Source organism: Bos indicus x Bos taurus, chromosome 2 (assembly GCF_003369695.1).
Source record: "Bos indicus x Bos taurus breed Angus x Brahman F1 hybrid chromosome 2, Bos_hybrid_MaternalHap_v2.0, whole genome shotgun sequence".
Taxonomy (NCBI): domain Eukaryota; kingdom Metazoa; phylum Chordata; class Mammalia; order Artiodactyla; family Bovidae; genus Bos; species Bos indicus x Bos taurus.
Window position 1 is genome coordinate 44,317,855 of NC_040077.1, and position 18,923 is coordinate 44,336,777.

At 39.2% G+C, this 18,923-nt stretch overlaps 1 protein-coding gene across 29 annotated transcripts in view; it reads left to right on the forward strand.

Annotated features, from left to right (window-relative positions):
* Window positions 1–1,663: 1,663 nt before the first annotated feature.
* The window catches only part of NEB (nebulin), a 219,241-nt gene continuing 201,981 nt past the window's right edge, over window positions 1,664–18,923 (forward strand). For all 29 annotated transcript variants that reach the window (XM_027560957.1, XM_027560980.1, XM_027560767.1 and 26 more), the window contains exons 1-10: window positions 1,664–1,768; window positions 2,383–2,467; window positions 3,014–3,078; window positions 6,325–6,366; window positions 7,986–8,186; window positions 10,061–10,168; window positions 10,730–10,834; window positions 11,513–11,617; window positions 12,518–12,622; window positions 18,109–18,213. In XM_027560957.1, the coding sequence (XP_027416758.1) occupies window positions 3,043–3,078; window positions 6,325–6,366; window positions 7,986–8,186; window positions 10,061–10,168; window positions 10,730–10,834; window positions 11,513–11,617; window positions 12,518–12,622; window positions 18,109–18,213 (807 nt within the window). In that variant the 5' untranslated portion in view covers window positions 1,664–1,768; window positions 2,383–2,467; window positions 3,014–3,042. The remainder of the gene's footprint in view (window positions 1,769–2,382; window positions 2,468–3,013; window positions 3,079–6,324; window positions 6,367–7,985; window positions 8,187–10,060; window positions 10,169–10,729; window positions 10,835–11,512; window positions 11,618–12,517; window positions 12,623–18,108; window positions 18,214–18,923) is intronic.

Genomic DNA, 18,923 nt, shown 5'->3' on the forward strand with positions numbered 1-18,923 from the left:
AAAGCAGAGACATTACTTTGCCAACAGAGGTCTGTCTAGTCAAGGCTATGGTTTTTCCAGTGGTTACGTATGGATGTGAGAGTTGGACTGTGAAGAAAGCTGAGTGCCGAAGAATTGTTGCTTTTGAACTGTGGTGTTGGAGAAGACTCTTGAAAGTCCCTTGGACTGCAAGGATATCCAACCAGTCCATTCTGAAGGAGATCAGCCCTGGGATTTCTTTGGAAGGAATGATGCTAAAGCTGAAACTCCAGTACTTTGGCCACCTCATGCGAAGAGTTGACTCATTGGAAAAGACTCTGATGCTGGGAGGGATTGGGGGCAGGAGGAGAAGGGGACGACAGAGGATGAGATGGCTGGATGGCATCACTGACTCGATGAACATGAGTCTGAGTGAACTCTGGGAGTTGGTGATGGACAGGGAGGCCTGGTGTGCTGTGATTCATGGGGTTGCAAAGAGTTGGACACGACTGAGCGACTGAACTGAAATGCACTGAGGGAGTGAAAAGACATTAGTCAGTGAGAATCACATGCAGGTAGAAAATTGTTGGATAGTTTTTATACAGTGTCTTACACTCTGACTTGCAAATAGAGCATTATTTTCTAATAATATACTGATTTCCATTTTATTTGCTCTTGCTCTTCAGAAATTGAGTCCTTTTGTACCTGCATTCATATTTTGCCTCTCAGAGTCTTCTGAAATAAAAAAGAAATCAATAACCCAATTAGTTACATCTGAGGGAGGCTCTGTCTTCCTAGCAGCTAGGCCTGCTTATGGAGAAGGCAATGGCAACCCACTCTAGTACTCTTGCCTGGAAAATCCCATGGATGGAGGAGCCTGGTAGGCTGCAATCCATCGGGTCACTAGGAGTCAGAGACGACTGAGAGACTTCACTTTCGCTTTTCACTTTCATGCATTGGAGGAGGAAATGGCAACCCACTCCAGTGTTCTTGCCTGGAGAATTCCAGGGACAGGGGAGCCTGGTGGGCTGCCGTCTCTGGGGTCGCACAACGTCGGACACGACTGAAGCGACTTAGCAGCAGCAGCAGCAGGCTTTCTTACAAAAGGAGAAGGTAATGAGTATGATCTTGGCATTCCCCTCACTGGTTTAGTAATAGAAAAATGATGGGGCTAATCTCTCTAATTATGCCCTGTGGGTACCTTAGCTAGCATCACCACAAAGTATTTTCACCTATCACATCATTTTATCACATTTTTAAAAATTGGTTTTACCAACTTGATGTTTTCTGGATCTTATCCCTCTATTTCTTTCATATCAACACCTGTAACTTACCAGGCTCACCAGGTGAGCTGAATAAGAGCGAGTTCATTTATCTCCATGAAGATGGAAAAACTGGTGAGAAGAAAGCAGTTTATAGGAGGGTTAAAGCCCTCAAAGTCATGCTGATTTTCTTCTAAGTTCTTTTGCATGAATATGATATTAAACACAGAGCAGTAGGAAATGAGAGATTAAATCTCAATTTGAACCCCATATGCTGGAAGTTAGGTAAAATTCCATTACATTTGAATACTTCTATGCAAGCAATTTGTTACCCTTTATCCTTTAGTGGAATTGATGAACAGGTGGTTTTCAGAAGATCACTTAGTATATTTAGCTTCTGAAATTTGAGCGACTTGGGATCTGATTGGCTGCTCCAGCCACATGATAATTCGGAGCCCATGTTCCACACCAGCTCTTGTCTGGGGTTGTCAGGAGGGGAGAGTTGGGAGAGGCTTTGCTGCTGAGGAAATTTATTTGGTAGATTGAAGGTAAGGCCAATTTATGGCTTTTTTTTTCTGTAATATTCTTTTAGGAGAAGTTTTACAACTTCCCTTGAGGTATTTTCCAAACTCTGGGTCTTAACTGGGGAAATGAGTGATGCGAACCTGACTAGGAAAGTCTATAACCCTGTGACCCAGCTCAGGTCTTGCTTATACCTGACATGTAGTGTGTGATTAAATCCTATACTAACCAACTTCCTGCTTGACCCAGTTGGCTATCTTGTCTAATGAATTTTTTTTTTATGTTTTTGCCTTTGTTTTTCCTTTTTTCTAAATATATTAGTATGAAAAAAGATCTATGTCCTTCGTTCCTATATTTATCTGGTTCTACCGGACTTCATTTGACTCAGAAGGAGCGGCAGTTTTGCTAGCTTAACAAAACCAGCCACAGCTGGGGTATTGGTTTACAAGCAAATATCTTTGGGCGAAGGGACAGCTGCTTCAAAACATCATCTACTTTTACCCAGAGAGAGAGAGTCCTCTCTGGCGTCAAAGAAGGCCTTGGGAGATCCCTTTGCTGGTTCCTGAATTAGCAACTTGGGCCCAAGACCCACATCTCGAATGAACTTCAGTCAATGCTTTAACCATTTGCTGTTTTTCAGGTTTGATCAGAGCTACAGAAACGAAAGAGGAAAAATCCGTACAAGCCAATGGTGTTTGAGAAGAAAATAACCCCGTTGCCTTGAGGTTTCTATTTTTTCTTTTCAAGTCCGTTGACAGATTTATTTTTATGTGTTCTAATTTGAAGCATAGGCTCTATTGCATACAATGTCGTGTAACAGGATGGAGACCAAAGGCAGCCCTCTTAGAATTTTGGCGCTACCAGGAAGAACTCCAGCTTTTTTCTGAAAGCCAAGTTGAACTTTCCCTAAAATTTTTCCCTGAAATTTTGCTTGAAATTTTTTTTTTTTCCCTCCAAGTATTTGGAAACGTAAATACTCTGTTCCTTTGACTCCAAACCCTCTCATTCTGTCACCTCAGCTTCATTTTACAACTTGAACTAGACGGATCATATAGCTAGAAGTAGCAATACGAAACACATTCCAGAGGGAATTGAGAAATTGGAAGCCTGTTTTTTTAGACCAGAATTTACATATCTCCTCTCACTTAGCCTGCAAAAATACATGAGTATATAGAACAGATTAGCCTCTAATTCTGTTTTTATAATATTATAACGTGATTTCAGACCTGGGGGTAGATTCTAATGGATTTTCGTTTGTCTGGAATATGAAGTTTGTAGGTGCCACTACTACTCTGGGAAAATGGCAGATGACGAAGAATATGAGGAGGTGGTGGAGGTAAGATTTTTAAAACTTCTGAGTCTGACAAGTGTATTTATGTGGCGATAGTCAAAGCCGTGTGGGTGAATTAATTGTTTGAAAACTACATTGTCTATTATAACTTCACAAAGAGTCATCGTTAAAGCATAAGAAAAGGAGTATTTTACGTTCCGTTTCACTATAATTATGTGGGATTAGAACTGAAAAGAAGTATCACTGTTACCCATCTTTGCTTTTCTTTAAATTCACCAAAAAAAAAAAGTATGGGGTAAAGTATGGATTTTCAACTGTCTGCTGAAACTACCTTCTTCCCCACTTCCCAGCCCCTGTAGCCAAAGGAACAGAGGAAACGAAGAGAAAGTTCTGAGAACTGAATCCTATTTCTTAATGTTTGCACAGCCACAGAGGGAAAAAGAGCTACTTACTCCTTGTTTCAGCAAGCTAATTATCTGTTTAGGGTGAAATGGATTAAGCGTTCAGAGAAATATATATATGTGAGATATATGTATATGTAAGAGTTTATACATGTGTATATGTGCACACACACAAACAGGTAGAAATCATGGGGCTCACAAGTGACAGTTGGAGCCATACTTCCCCACAAACTCCATCCTATTTACCCAAGGGAACAAGACTAGCTTTTGCATTTGAATTTTGAAAAAGAACAAAAGACCATAGTGGGCATCTTGAAAAATTCCTTCAAGGTTATTGAGATATCTGACATGATTTATAAAGTTGTTGCTTTATATTTATTTTATTTTAGTTTTTATTATATTGTGGTTTTTCTTTACCACTTCTTGCCTTTACCATCCATGTAAATATATTGCCAATGAAATCTGTAAGTCCTTAACAATTACCAATTAACAATGATGATTTAAACATGTGAAAATATCTCTTAAGTGCTCGAGATACATAGAAGCAGTTTTGAAATCTGTGCTTTTTAGTAAGAGTGAAATTTAAGTTACCCAGAATCAAATTCCAAATGAACATGCCAAAATCTATCTTTAGAATATTATTTTATTTGACAGTTTATACTTAGATCAAGAAAATTGCTTTTATTATTGAAGGATATGAAGGGAAAAACAGACTGACCTTCATTCAATGTAACATTCAACCTCTCTGGTTCAAATGCCAAAAGCCAGATTCTTCAGTGTGCAATATTTTCACTTGGGCACATTTTACATACATCCCTGCTGGTCAGAATAATCATTGTCAAGCACTTACACAATTATAAATTGCCTTCTGTATGATGGTAATACCAGGAATACCTTTTAGCCTCCATCTTAAATATGCCTTGTCTTCCTTAAAATAATGGTGTTAACTGATCATTGGAAATTGCCCTTAGAACTAGATTTGAAGGATTTAACCAGGTGTCATAAAAATGGAGGAGGCTATTTTTAGGCATCTTTTCCTTGCCATATTGTTCCCTGTTTCTGGGACCAGCAGGTGATAAACTAATAGACTTTCTGCCAGAGAGAATTGAACCAAGGTCTCTCTGACCTCAAAAGATGCCATGAGAATGGATTGGTGGCAGATTTAAGGCAATAGGTAGGGAGGAATTCACAAAACTAGAACTAGCTATAAAGATATTTCTCCTGGGGTTCTTGGACAACTGAATAAAGTTGTACTGTCATTCTCTAGTCAAATTTAAACTTAGTACATCTTTGCCTTTTCCTTTCTTTCTATCATACTATCTATTTAGTGGCACACATCTAAAAAAAAAAAGTGAGATTTGGCTTACAAGTTAATGCCAACCATTTGGATAATGTTGCCTTTTTTTGTAAGCTTTTTTCTGACATATTTACTAATGATGAGAGCTTAGCAAAGGTAAAATTGGAAGGCTACCAAAGAGCTGCTTTTACTTGGATGCTAAGAAAATCCAAAATAGTTGTAAATCATTCACTTTAGTTGAAAACTTTTCAAGTCACTGCTGTTTTGTGTGGCCAGAAAAAAATGGTTCCATGTAGATCAGCATCAAATAGCATTCCCTAAAGTGTCCAAATGGTATTTCCCATGTGATGAAGACATAGCACATAAAAGAGATTCTCTGTCCTGTAAGAGCTCGTGATTTCTGTTGCTATGTGTAAGGACACAGAGACAAAATTGGATTTCAAAAAAAAAAAAAAATAGTACAGGAGCAGAGGAAGCATAAGAGTGGGAGACATTAAGCAACTTTTATGCTAATTTTATTGCAAGTGAAACAGAGCATGTGGCCTATGGACCACAATTCAGTAATCTGATGAGAGATCATTTAACCAAGGGCAAAAGAAAGGAGGCCCCTGAGGGAAATTTTGCCTTCAATGTTTTTTTTTTCCCTCCATCCCAAGTATATGTTTTGGTGGTCAAGAAAAAATGAAGCATAAAATGTTACTCGTTTTGTTAACTGAGAAAATGAGCCAAGTGGTTTCATTTTATCCCTTTTCTGTATGCCTTGGCCTAAACCATTCTTTCCTTCTGTTCATCCAGCAAAGCTGGGTGATGCTAAGGGCAGGATTCCACTCTCCTTACGCATCTGAAACAAAATGTCAGCCAGTTCTTATCCACATCTATTTATTGCTAGTGATGTCAGAAGTAGTACAAAAGTAGATTTGATTTCAGATCCAGCCTGCAGGCACCTCAGAACTATCAGTGGCAAACTGCTGCCTAACTTCCCCACATTTTGTGATGAGGAATCTCATTGTAGCACCCCTTTCAGGACCTTCATGTTACCAGAAGGGACCTATTCGTAACTCCAGAAGAAACTCTTACTACTTAGTCATCAGGTGATATAGGGATAATTAAGATGTGTATATGCTTTCAGATCTATCATTTTCATGAGAATGATATTTTAAAATTTTATTTACACTGAGGTTTCTGAGGTTTTTTTTTTGTCAGCAAACAGTGAGTTTTTTTATCACAGTTCCTCTCTGCCCAGTGCACACACTCAAGATATTGTTATTATATTCTCAGCAAACTCTGAGAGTACCATAAGAAAACATTTTATTTCTCAAGCAAAATAGCTTCACCAGATAAATAGCCATCCTCAGATACCTTTCTCATCACCCTGCATCTCCTTGTCCAATCTGATGGCTTTCACTGTGGCTACTCTGATGTTTCACATAGTTGAAATGGGTCCCAAAATATGAACAGCCCCCGCCATCTACTTCCTTCCCACCAATGTTGAAAACCAACTGGACTAATGAAATAAACTAAGTGGTTTAACTGAGGCAAAGCAGAGGTGATTCCTGCTTTGGTTCTAATGATACCTTTGTTCTCTATTTCTAGTATTACACAGAGGAGACAGTCTATGAAGAGGTGCCAGGGGAGGTAAGATCCAGCCCACATCTGAACAGGCTGCATGCTCAATAAAGCAGAAGGTTTTCTCCTTTCTCAGACTCCCAGGGCCACCAAGCTGGCAAAAGGGAGAATCTGGAGGTCACTCACCTATGTGCCCAGCAGCCAGCAGTATACATGTGAATGTTACGTGTTTTTACTATTCAATATATCCAAAATGGCTAGGGATGGTTCCATTACTTGGGTGATATTTTTTGGTGTAGGTGATGTTTATTAGAATAATGCGATTGGCTATCACCACTCTCTGCAACAAAGGTGGGGCCTTGGACTTGAGATTTGCGTGGGGACCAGCAGTTTCACTGTGTAGAGTCATAACTTCTTGGGCACCAACTCTGCTCAAAAGAAATGAAGCCTCCAAGCCTTTTTCCTTGATGATAACGATAAAATGCTACTTAGAGTTTGGCACATTAGGAATTCTGAGAAAGTCATTTCCATAAATATTCTAAGCTGGGACTTTTTCTTTTTTCAAGCTGAAATGTCTCTCATGCTTAATTTTCTGCATGGAGCTGCTGCTTTTAAGCATGACACATGGTGATATGGATGCCTAACCCTGAAACCTGCATAAAAACTAACAACTGTAGATTTTGTAAACTGGTTAGTTTCTCACCATCAACCATACATCAGTAGTAAGGGGCGGAGAGCAATCTATTAGCAATGATCTGACACAAATCAGGTTGTGTGTCATAGATGTACAATTTCCTTATTATTTAGGTTTCTCTTTTTCCTAATTGATGCTGGAACTCTTCCTTTAGTACAGATGATATAAGCTGGGAAGGAAATTTTACTCTGAGATGCATTGAAAATTTAACTGCTTATCTACTTTTCTTACACATTTTTTAACTTTGGATTAGACCCAAACTTTGGACCTTGGTTTCTTCCACTATAAAGTCTATTGTAATAAGCAGCAGTTTCCCACCTACCACATACTGTTGTGAAGCTAACTACCCCATTATGTTGTCATCATCATTCATGTTCACGTAGGCATTTATTAGTGTAAATGGCACTCTAGTTCACTTTAATTAACTAAGCCAAGAGAATGGTAATCACTTGTATTATTGATGTGATTCATTTTTTCAAATTCATCATTCTTTGTCTCATGTAACGGAATAAACACCTGAAGAACAAGCAACTTTTTCTTAGAATCATTTAAAAGTTAATATTAAAATAAAGATTCGAGCTTTGTTTGCCTTCATTTATTTTGTTCCCTGATCCCGGTTTGCTTTCACTTTACCATGCAGTTTAAGAAGATTTTTAAATGATTGAGAATATTTTTGTTTTATTTTTATCCTATCTTCAAGTGTTCCTTTAGGCAAATGGAGTTTTAAGGCAATGTTGCAAGTAGGTAAGAAGTAACTTTTTTGTTCCAGGCAATCTGACACAGTCAGCATTCAGACTTATGTAACATAATGTGCCTTCATGTGGATATGGCATGTGATTTCCTGCTTTGGCCTGTTTTAGATGTGAAGTATTAATAACACCAGGAATATCGATCTGACTTGAAGTTAGAATAACGTATATCAAGATCATAGTATTACAGTTTTTACTTTCATAACATTGTCAAATTTTGATACAACTTCATGCCAAATTTTCAGACAAGAACAAGATTCTATGAAACTACGACAACAAGGACATCTGACTATGAGCAATCAGAAACCTCCAGACCGGCCCTGGCACAGCCAGTACCTGAAAAGCCGGTGGAGAGGAAGAGGGTTATTCGAAAGAAGGTGGACCCTTCAAAGTTCATGACCCCCTACATTGCACACAGTCAGAAAATGCAGAATCTCTTTAGCACAGTAAGTTTCAAAAAACTTCTACTTATGTGGTTTTACTGCTGAGAAATTACTGGTCTCAACCAACTGTGTTTTGGATGCTGGCTGGACTTTGTTTCTCAACATTGTATGAGACAAAACTTATTTTACAGAAATATAATGTCTCAAAACTCTTGAATTCTGCTTTCACGTAATTTACTTGCACCATTGCAGCCAGCTTCAGGGAAAGCATCCTTATTGAAATTATCCTCGCAAAGTAAGCGTAAGGCCAATTGTAAAGAATTTATTGGTGTTTAATCACGATTTGTTTGCCCGTCTAGAACAATGAAATCAGAGTTACAGATTTATAGAGTTAGATATAGATTTAGTTGAAATCAGTTCACATAAACTAAATAGCATTTATTTATGCTATGTCTGAGCATGATGCCTCTCTAATAGACTAGCTAACAGTGTCTCTAGGAGGTATAGAGGGAAAAAGAATGTGATCTTTTAAAAAGATCTTAAAATGTGATCTTTCTAAAAGATATTAAAAAACCAAGATCAGGCTAAGAAAACTTACCTGAAATTGAGGATCAGAGTGTTCTGTAACCTGAAACAGAAGTATTTTAACTGGCTGCACATCGAATTTCCCTAAGATTCTATGAGCTCTAAGACTACTGATGCCCAGGTTGTGCTAGTTTATTTGTCCAGGCAGCCTTGGGACCTGTAGAGGATTTTGAAAACTTCCCAGGTTCTAATGGGCAGCCCACACTGAGAATCACTGCTCTTGAAGATGCCTGTCTTTAAATTTCCATGTCCAATTCTATAAGTTACACTGACTGGCAGCAGGTTTAAACCCTTTAAATGGAGCTAACTTGTTGATTGTCCAGGGTAGACTGAGGTCTCAGTAAGTGGCCTGATTGCACATCTTCTGGAGGCTTAAAAAAAGATGAAAAGTACTTGGGGAGCATCAGGTTATATAGGATTAATGCTTATGTCAAAAGCATCATGTTGCGGTTGGCCAATAAGTATTCATTTCTGGTCGAGTGTTAACTACTAGGGACTGTTTGGTAAATTTCTACTTCAGAGTCTTGAATCATTCAGAATTTAGGTTTTCTAAGACCAAGATTTTTAAAAACAAAATTATCTTACCTCTTTTATCACTGCAGTATTCATCAAAGATAGAAAAATTTATTGTCAATTTATTGCCATAAACACCTCATTAATTCAAACAGTAATATCCTAGAATTTCTGATAGTCTGAACAAAATGTTGGCAAAGGTTTGTAATATTTTTAAAGTGGTTAGAAATGAAGTCAGTAGTATAATTTAGATTGTTGACTATTCCACTCAAGAGTCTTTTTGAAGTATTAATAATGATAAATTATGCATATTACTGTTAAAGCAAGAACTCATATATTTAGCAGAAATAATAAAATTTCATTCCTTCTCAAAATTCTTCATAATTTATACTTCCCATTAATTCAGATGGTGTCTCAGTTATCCAAATCACTGAGATTTAGCTGCAACTTCTGAACTGAATGTTTTTTCATTGTATTAGCAATCAAATCTTTTTAGACTTGTCTAAATTTCTATATTTCCTAAAATTATTGAGGTTCCAGCTTTTCATGTGTGAATTCAGACAATAAAAATATTGAAAGAACCATTTGAGGGCATTTCCAAGACAATAGTTTATAGTAAAATTTCTACTCTCAGTATTCAGCCATGCTTGGGAAGAGCAATTAATATATCTATTTTAGTTTCTGTTGAGAATCAGAGTAGGGGACAAAAACAAAGCTGTTATAACTGATAATTGTTATAACTTGAAGGATTAAAAAAATAAGACAGGATGTATGTATTGTCTGTAATTTCTGCTGCTGTGTTGTCATGCTTTAGGCTAATAATCTGATGTCTTTTTTAGAATAAATACAAGGAGAACTATGAGAAAGCAAAAGGGAAGCCATACGCCATCACAACCGATACCCCAGAACTTCGCAGAATCAAGAAAGTTCAAGATCAACTCAGTGAGGTGGGCCGCATTGCTAAAATAGAGGAGAGAGTCATTTCAGAAATGTCCCTACCACTGGGAATCAGTTCAGTTCAGTTCAGTCGCTCAGTCGTGTCCGACTCTTTGCGACCCCATGAATCGCAGCACGCCAGGCCTCCCTGTCCATCACCAACTCCCGGAGGGCTTTAAATAGGTGTAGAGAGAATAAGGGGTCAAATGACTGTGAGCCAGTCTAAAAATATACAAGAAGCATTGGACATAGATTATGTTGCTCTAAATGTGAACCTAAAGAGACTTCTAAAAGCTTGGCTTAAAGGTAGTATGAGATGGGAATTCAAACTCACTGAGACTATCCATTCTGGTGCACAGGGAGGCTGAAATTTGGGTGGGAAAACAGACAATCAGTGAACACAGGTGCTCTATGGATAGTTGGAGTTCACAGCCTTCTACCTAAAAGGCAGAAACTTGACTTTGGATGCAGACGTAGAGTGATTGGGTCAATGTTCTTTATTATAAGATATTTTAAAATATATTCATATATTCATGCCTGTCATGGGTTCTAATTGTGCATTATTTTGGCAGGTTAAGTATCGAGTGGATGGCGATGTTGCTAAAACTATTTGTCACGTCGACGAAAAAGCAAAGGACATTGAACATGCAAAGAAAGTGTCGCAGCAAGTCAGTAAGGTAACAAGGTTGTGGTATGGATGGCTGGAATCCCAGGTAGCATGTGCATTATAACTGCCTGGCCTTGGAGGAGAAAACTGAACAGGCCAGATCCTGCTCATCAGTTCCAACGCGAGCCCACAGGCATGGTGGGGTCTAACAGCCACACATGTCAGGCAGTCTGTACCAGTGACTGAAGTGGACCATCAAAGCTATGGGGGTTGAAAAGCCCAGGACCTCAGCTCCAGCTACAGAATTCAGTTCCAGTGTCTCCAGAGTCTTTTTTTTTTCTTTTTAAGAAGTTGGGAGGTGAATTTTTAATGAGAAATCTCCAAACTTCAAATGTAAGCAATTAATTAAAAATATTTTAAAAATACCATCTAAGTCAAACACATCTACCATCCAAGTTCAGCCAATGATTGACAGGTTTCAACCTTTGAAAAGAATCTGTAGAGAATCAGAATCATGATTCAATTGACCAAATTAGACTTTTCAAGTGAAAGCTTACTAATGCAGGGAAAGTATCATGGGATGTCGACCTGGTCAACATTTCCATAATTGATGCTGGTGTCACTTCAGCACACTTCAGCCTTCACGTGAGGACAACCTGAGTGTGGGTGACTCTTCTCCTTTGTGCCCTAAACCCTCATGCCTTTGGGGGAGACATCAAGCCACAGGTTCTGTGCTCTTTCTGTGCAGGTTTTATACAAGCAGAACTGGGAAGACACCAAGGATAAGTACCTGCTTCCTCCTGATGCCCCTGAACTTGTCCAGGCCATCAAGAACACAGCTATGTTCAGTAAGGTAGGGGCCTCTGCTCAGTTGCTACTTGTCTTCTTGTGTTCTCCCACCGCATCACACAGAGGGGTACCTGCAAACTCTGCCTAATCTAAAATATGGTCCCCCAGCCATTTTGTGAGTAGCCTTGAGGCATGTGGGGCTGCAGGGATCAGGCTGGCTAAGAGGAACTGAGAGAAATGTTCCTGGGCCTAATGGAGGAGAGGGTCTGAACAACTGGGGAAGAGTGCATGGGGAAAACAAAGATGTGCCTGAGGGGAGAGGGGGCTTCCCTGGCAGTCCTGTGGTTAAGACTTCGCCTTCCAATGCAGCAGGTGAGGGTTCGATCCCTGATTGGGGAGTTAAGATCCCATGTGTCTCATGGCCAAAAAACCAAAAACATAAAATAGAAGCAATATTGTAACAAATTCAATAGAGACTTAAAAAAAATTGTCCACATTCAAAAAAAAAAAAAAAAAGATGCACCTGAAAACCAGTTCTGAGACCCACAAAGACCCACAAAGTATACAGCCCGCACTATACGTTGGACATGCCTGGCTGTCACTCTTATTAAAGGTTTAATTTTCTCACTTGTATTAAAGGTTTATTAAAGGTTTAAACACAAAAATTATGCTAAGTGCTTCCTGGCTCCTTACACTTTCCTTAGTACTAGTTGCAGAAGGCAGGTAAAGTCAAAGATGAAACACAATGAGACACATCTGCTCTGCAGTAAATAAGATGCGTCAGAACAAGCCAGGTAAGCTATTGATAAACATGACTTAGATGGAATGGGATCTGTGGATTCCACTTACCTTTGCTCTCCCTTTGCCCCGGGTTCTATATGCCACTGATGGATGAATTCAGAAGTATATATGTCAAGTCAGTGTGTTCTCACATTCTCGTAACTTTCACTCTTCTCTGATTTAGAAACTATACACTGAAGACTGGGAAGCTGACAAAACTATGTTTTATCCGTATAATGATAGCCCGGAGCTGAGGAGGGTCGCGCAAGCCCAGAAAGCTCTCAGTGACGTAAGTGCAGTGCAGTGCTCACATTTGAGAGTGTGCAATCAGGACACCTTGAATTAGGACACACTTCTTCTAGCCCAAAGTTCATTGCAACTCTTCGTTTAAAAAGACTAAATGCTATTGGAACTTCCTTGGCAGTCCAGTGGTTAAGACTTTGTCTTCCAATGCAAGGGGTACAGGTTCAGTCTCTGGTCAGGGAGCTAAGATCCTGCATGCCTCATGGCCAACAAAAAAAAAAACCCCAAAACATAAAACAGAATCAATATTGTAATGAATTCCAAAAAGACTTTTAAAAAATAGTCCACATCAAAAAAAATCTTTAAAAGAAAGGATTAAATGCTACTATTGCAGAGGAATATATTTCAAATTATAATTCATGAAGCCTAATTTAAACTAGATTTTATAATTTATATTAGATATTATTTAGTCTCATGCTCTCCTCTTACTGGTGAGGAAGCTGAGTCTAAGGTCACATTAGTAGTCTGTGGCAGAGCTCAGATCAAAAGCCTTGTCTTGTGATCCCAAGACCAAAGTTCTTTCCACTAGAACATGTGTCCTTCCATCACCTTGGCTGGAGTTAAGTTTCTCTGTGACAATAGAGTGGCATTTAAAAAAAACTTTTGGGGATTATAGCCACTTCGGAAAGTATTGAGTGAACAATGTTATGAAGGATTTTGATTTGCTGTCTTAAGTGTAAGTCTGAACTGTGGTAGTCCCCTTCTTCTGCAGGGGGATCTGACTACATACTTGTCCAAACATCTTAGTGTGGTTATTTCACAAACAGCGCCTCCCATAGAGCATATGTAGGGGATATTTTAGAGTTAGTTTAAAAAAAAAAATCAGCAGCACTACTGGCCAGAATTTTAGTATCCTAGACCTTGAAAACTTTATTAGAGGAACTTAAAAAGGAGTAATAGAATCCTTAGTGTTGAAAGCAGCAGCAGAGACCCCAACCTCAGCCTTGTTTTGGCTAGCCCTTGTTTTGAGGTACTTTATTTCTTGATCCCTTGATCTGCTAGAGGCCATATTGAAAATAAGACTGCTCTAGTCTTCAGGGAAACTGTATTATAGAATGAGACTTTTATTCTCTTATATTCAATAGACCCTGAAGCTCTTACATTCAATATGGACTTAAGTCACTTGGCATTTTGAGACTCATCAGGATTTACTTCCAGTGCATCTTAGGATCCCATCTTGTCCTGATTATACCCATCTTGTCCAGTTACACATATGAATATGAGTTATACATACTCATTTGAAGGTATCTCCAACTTTTGAGGTCTATTTTTTTAGTTCCTATCACTTGATATCAACTAAGTTTAATAGGCATATTTCTATCCTAGTTTTCATATAACTGATGGAAATATAACAGATATAATCCTATCCTTCTATAGGGTAAGCTAGAAAATAAGCATAACAAAATTTTAAAGCCATTAGTAAAAATCAGTTTTAATGTGTGGGGACCTTCTGCTTCTCTTAAGATGAGCTTTTTGGCTTTGTATCTCATAAATAAACAATGTTGTTGTGTGGCCTTTATCAAATGATCAATAATTTTTTAATTAGAAGACCATTATGCATGCATACCTGCCAGGATGAAAAAGTACCACAAGAAATTTTCATCCTTTCTCCTGAGAATTTAAAATCAGGCTGGTAAGATGAAAGTGATATATACTAACAACAAGAGAAAAGTTTTTTAAAAACCCACAAGCTCTACAGTGTGGTATTTGCTAAGACAGGAATATGTGACTAATGAGAGAAAGCTGTGTGGAAGTGGAGATCCAGAGGGAATAAGTAGTGATGAACATTAAAGGCATTTTGTGGAGAGAGAGTGCTGGACAAAGGGACATACATGATGTGAGTCTGGAGTTTTAGGGGACAAAGAGATTGAATGCTTCTTGTGATAAACCATAATGGAAAAGAATGTATATATGTGCATAACTGGGTAACTTTGCTATACAGCAGAATTTGGCACAACATTGTAAATCAACTATACTTTGATTAAAATAATTTAAAAAAAGAAAAATGAATGCTCTGGGTGCTGAGTTAGGCAGGCACTTGTAAGAAACAGGTAGCAGGACCTTGAAAATCAGACAAAATAACTTTGATATGATGTCTCTCATTGCCTACCATATCATAAGATTTTGGTGAGAAAAATAACATGATAAAAGTAGAATCTGAAGAAATTTTGATGGACCATATGGTAGATTGAGACTAGAAAACATCATGATTTATAGAATACTATTTTAGTAATATAGACAAATCGGGATGATGGAGACAAAGGAGAGGAAGAAAGGAATCTGATGTTAATAAATGTTTTAAAGTGTTAATGACATTTAGATATTGGAGACAAAGGTGAGAAAGGAAATATCCATGAGTTTGTGACAAAGTCCTGGTAGTCTAGGCGAACAGGGGTACAGGTGATAACAATACTTTAGTGAAAAAAGAAATAGAGTCGATATAATGGAAGAAACATTCAGGTCAAGGCATTTGCACAGGTGTGAGATCAGTACAAGAGATTAATATTTGAGAGTCAAATAATTTTTAAAATGTGACAACTTCAGACATGAGAATATATGAAGGAGGCAAACGGCGGATGGCCAAGGGCAGAGTTCTGGAGGATACCTACTCTTAGGACACCTGGGTAGGGGCCAGGAGAAGACAGAACCAATGACCAGAGAAGTTGAAGGGGAACCTGGAAATACTATGTCATGTAAACCTAGGGAGAGGTTTCCAAGAAGGCATTTAATCACCAGATGTCTCCTCTTACCCATAAAAAGGAGAGATGAAGGGTCACCTCCATGCCACCCTAGTGCTATGGCCTTTGAACAATCAGAGTTGACTGCATTTTTTTTAATATACCTCAATAGAGGACATAATAAAGAGGGACATATAATAATGAAGTAGAGTCTTCTTTTTCTTGCCTCAGAAAGACTTGGCAGTTGACTTATGGCTTTTATTTTTGTGCTAGACCAAGTATTAGGTTACCAGCATGCCTATTAATACTGCTGTCAGCACCACGGACATCTACAATTATTAGGCACAGAGCCCCAAGCAAGCTGTTGTCCACCGAACATGCCACTGGCTAAGCTTGTGGATTTTGAGCTAAGGGTTTGGTTTCAGAGATTCCCTCTCCTTTTGTCCCTCCTAACCCAACTAAGTAGCGACAAAATACTTTGCAAAAACCAAGAGTCTTTAAGTTGATCCAGAGTACTGAATTCTAACTAGACAGAATTCTGAGCAAAGGTTCTTGAGAAACTAGGACTTCTAGATCTGAATTCTCAGAAAACTCTTGACAGGCTGTCATACTTAATAAGCATTCCTCCTAGTAGAATGTTGCTTCCTCCTTAAGGGCTTAGCCAGTCACAGAAAATACAGGTTGCCCTATACCTAAAGTAAGTCTTCCCTTATTTAAAAGAAAGTAAGCCATGGAATTATTAATAATACAAAAATACTTTAAAATCTGTCTTTTGTGCCCCAATTGATTTAATTTGTGAAAGCATTTCTAATAGGCATTAAGTAGATATTATTAGAATAAGATATAGTTAGATTATGGCTCAATGGGTAAATAATTCACCTGCTATGCAGGAGACACGGGTTTCATCCCTGGGCCATGAAGGACCCCTGGAGAAGGAAAGGGCAACCCACTCCAGTATTCTTGCCTAAAAAAATCCCATGGACAGAGGAACCTGGCAGGCTACAGCCCATGGGGTCTCAAAGAGTTGGACACAACTTAGTGACTAAGCACACACAGACTTGGTTAAAGTATGAAGATGATTGTGACTTTGGAAATAAACGACCTCTTTATAAAAAAAAGATACAGCCACATGGAAGGAGAAATCACTTATAGAAGTCTCACGGCTGAGTAGTAGAAGAATTGGGAGGAAAATTCTCCTTTTCCAACCTCCCCCGATGGCCTCAGTGTGTCAATTCTGACACACTCAGAAGTCAATTATTGAACCCTTGCTCCAGTCAGGTACTCGGCAGGGAAGAGGGTTCCCAAATGAGAGGGGTGTTTTCTGCCATGCCAGACTTCACTGGCATGAGCTCACAGACATGTAAACCAGGTACAGTGTCATCTGATTTGTCATCTGATTTTTTTTTTTTTTTTAAAGGAGGTAAGGGTAGTGGAGTGAGATTCCAGGAGAAGGTCATCAAGACAAAGACTCAAGAGGGGAAATTGTACCTGTCTTGGGATGTGGAGAATGAGTAGCAGTTGGCAGGCAGATGGGGAGAGGGTGGAGTTGGGGCTTCCAGGGAAAGGGAACAGCATGTCTGAGGTTCAGTGAAAGGACTTCATGTGTCTGGGGATCAGTGAATAGTTCTTATTGTTGGAAGTAGGGGTCAAGACTGGTGGAAGAAAAAGAGGAGTCAGTAGTGAAGGGAGAAAAAAAAAAGAGCAGGAGCCAAAGGGATGCATAATGAATAGACGTGGTAAGAGAGCTGTTGAAGCTGTAACCAAAAAAAGGGTAACTGAGAGAGGGAAAATTCAGGGCTATCAAAGGGAGCAGCACCCTGAGTGCAGGACTTGAGCTCTGCCAGGGGTGTTCCCTCCAAACCATGCAGCCGATGAAGGAAGCAGGGATAGGAAAGACAGAAGTGTACAGCCTGTCTTTATGAAACAGGAAGCTGAGAGGAGTATGGAGTTGGTTGGAAGCTGTTGGGGTTTTAGATGAGCCACTGGGAGCAGCGACTGACCAGAGGCACAAAATGGGATGTTCAAGCTTCAGTAAAGGCAAAGTGGCAATTGGGTGCCGTAAACGTACAGTACTCGGCACGGAGCGCCAAGCAAGTTGCTGTTCACAGGACGCACCATGGAGCAGACACAGAAGTTTCAAGCTAATGGTTTGGGTTCAAGAGGCTGTTTCTCCCACCTCTGCACCTTCTTCTGGTGTCCTTTTTAACCCTGCTTATCTGATGGATGGCATGGCAACCCACTCTAGTATTCTTGCCTGGAGAATCCCCATGGACAGAGGAGCCTGGCAGGCTGTGGTCCATGGGGTCGCAAAGAGTCGGACATGATTGAGCAACTAAGCAGCAGCCGCATGGTGCTATCCTGACGGAATCCATAGAGTTGTGTGATTTTCCTCAGCAGCACTCAGTATCCTGGATATTAAGGACAGCCAGGGTGTGTGGTTGACTTGATCCAGAGCGTGGAGAGTTTGTGAGCAGGTGTGATGTAAAGACAAGAGAATGCTGTTGTCAACAAGGAGTTGAGGATGCTGGTTAAGAGAATATTAGTTGTAAATCATGGTGTGGAAACGAATGGAAGGGGATGGAACTAAGGCCAATAGTCTTAGAGAAGGAAGATGCAAAGAAATTGAAATCACCAGTAAAGCTGAGAGTAAGGGCCTCTAACATCCAAAAGGATAAATTATGGTGCACTCAAATGTAAGACTTCAAATAAAGGGGAAAACAGTATTTTTTTTTAATGCCAGTAAATGGAATGTGGGAAATAGATTCATGAGCATTCCTGTCTTTTATTTTGTCAGATTGCCTACAAAAAAGGTCTTGCTGAACAGCAAACTCAATTCACATCTCTGCCAGATCCTCCAGATATAGAATTTGCCAAGAAAGTAACCAATCAAGTGAGCAAGGTAAGTAAATAAGGCTGAGACACTGTCTCCCTTGAAAACTGCTACTGAATAATCCAACCATCAGAGAAAGTAATTAAGATAAACCTAAAAACGCAACACAAACACTAGGAGTATTTTGCCTATGTCCCTGAAAACTCTACAACACATCCATTAACACCATGGAACCATGTTAATAAATGCTTGGTCAGCTGGATGACTCAGTGATTGATAAATGGGAAAGTGTGTTTTGAGAACAGAATCCACATCCTGATGTCCTTTGACATTCTGACTTATGAGAAGAATACTAACAGTAACCAAGTAACCGCAGATTTCCACAAAGACTCTGATTGTTTTAATTCAGCGCAGACCCTGTAGAGTATTATGCTCAGAATCAGACTTGGAGAAAATAACAATGTACAAGTGGTCTCTCATAGGCAGCTTGGTTAGACAGCCCTGAGCAGTGCACCTCATAATTTCCTAGGCCTGGCAGACAGCTTAGTCTGTCTATATTTAGTCTGGTAAACTAGCTCTGAGGAATGCAGCCCTGACAGGGAATGCAGAGAGACAGATGTTCAACTGATGAATAGATCCATGCTAAATTCCTATTTTAATTTGGACCAAATCAGGCCACTTTCTCTTGGGATACTACTGCTTTTAAATACTTTCCTTTGCCCTTTGTGGAGTTGACTGTTAGTTTGTTCTGCTTGAGTTTTGGTTGGACCTCAAGATTT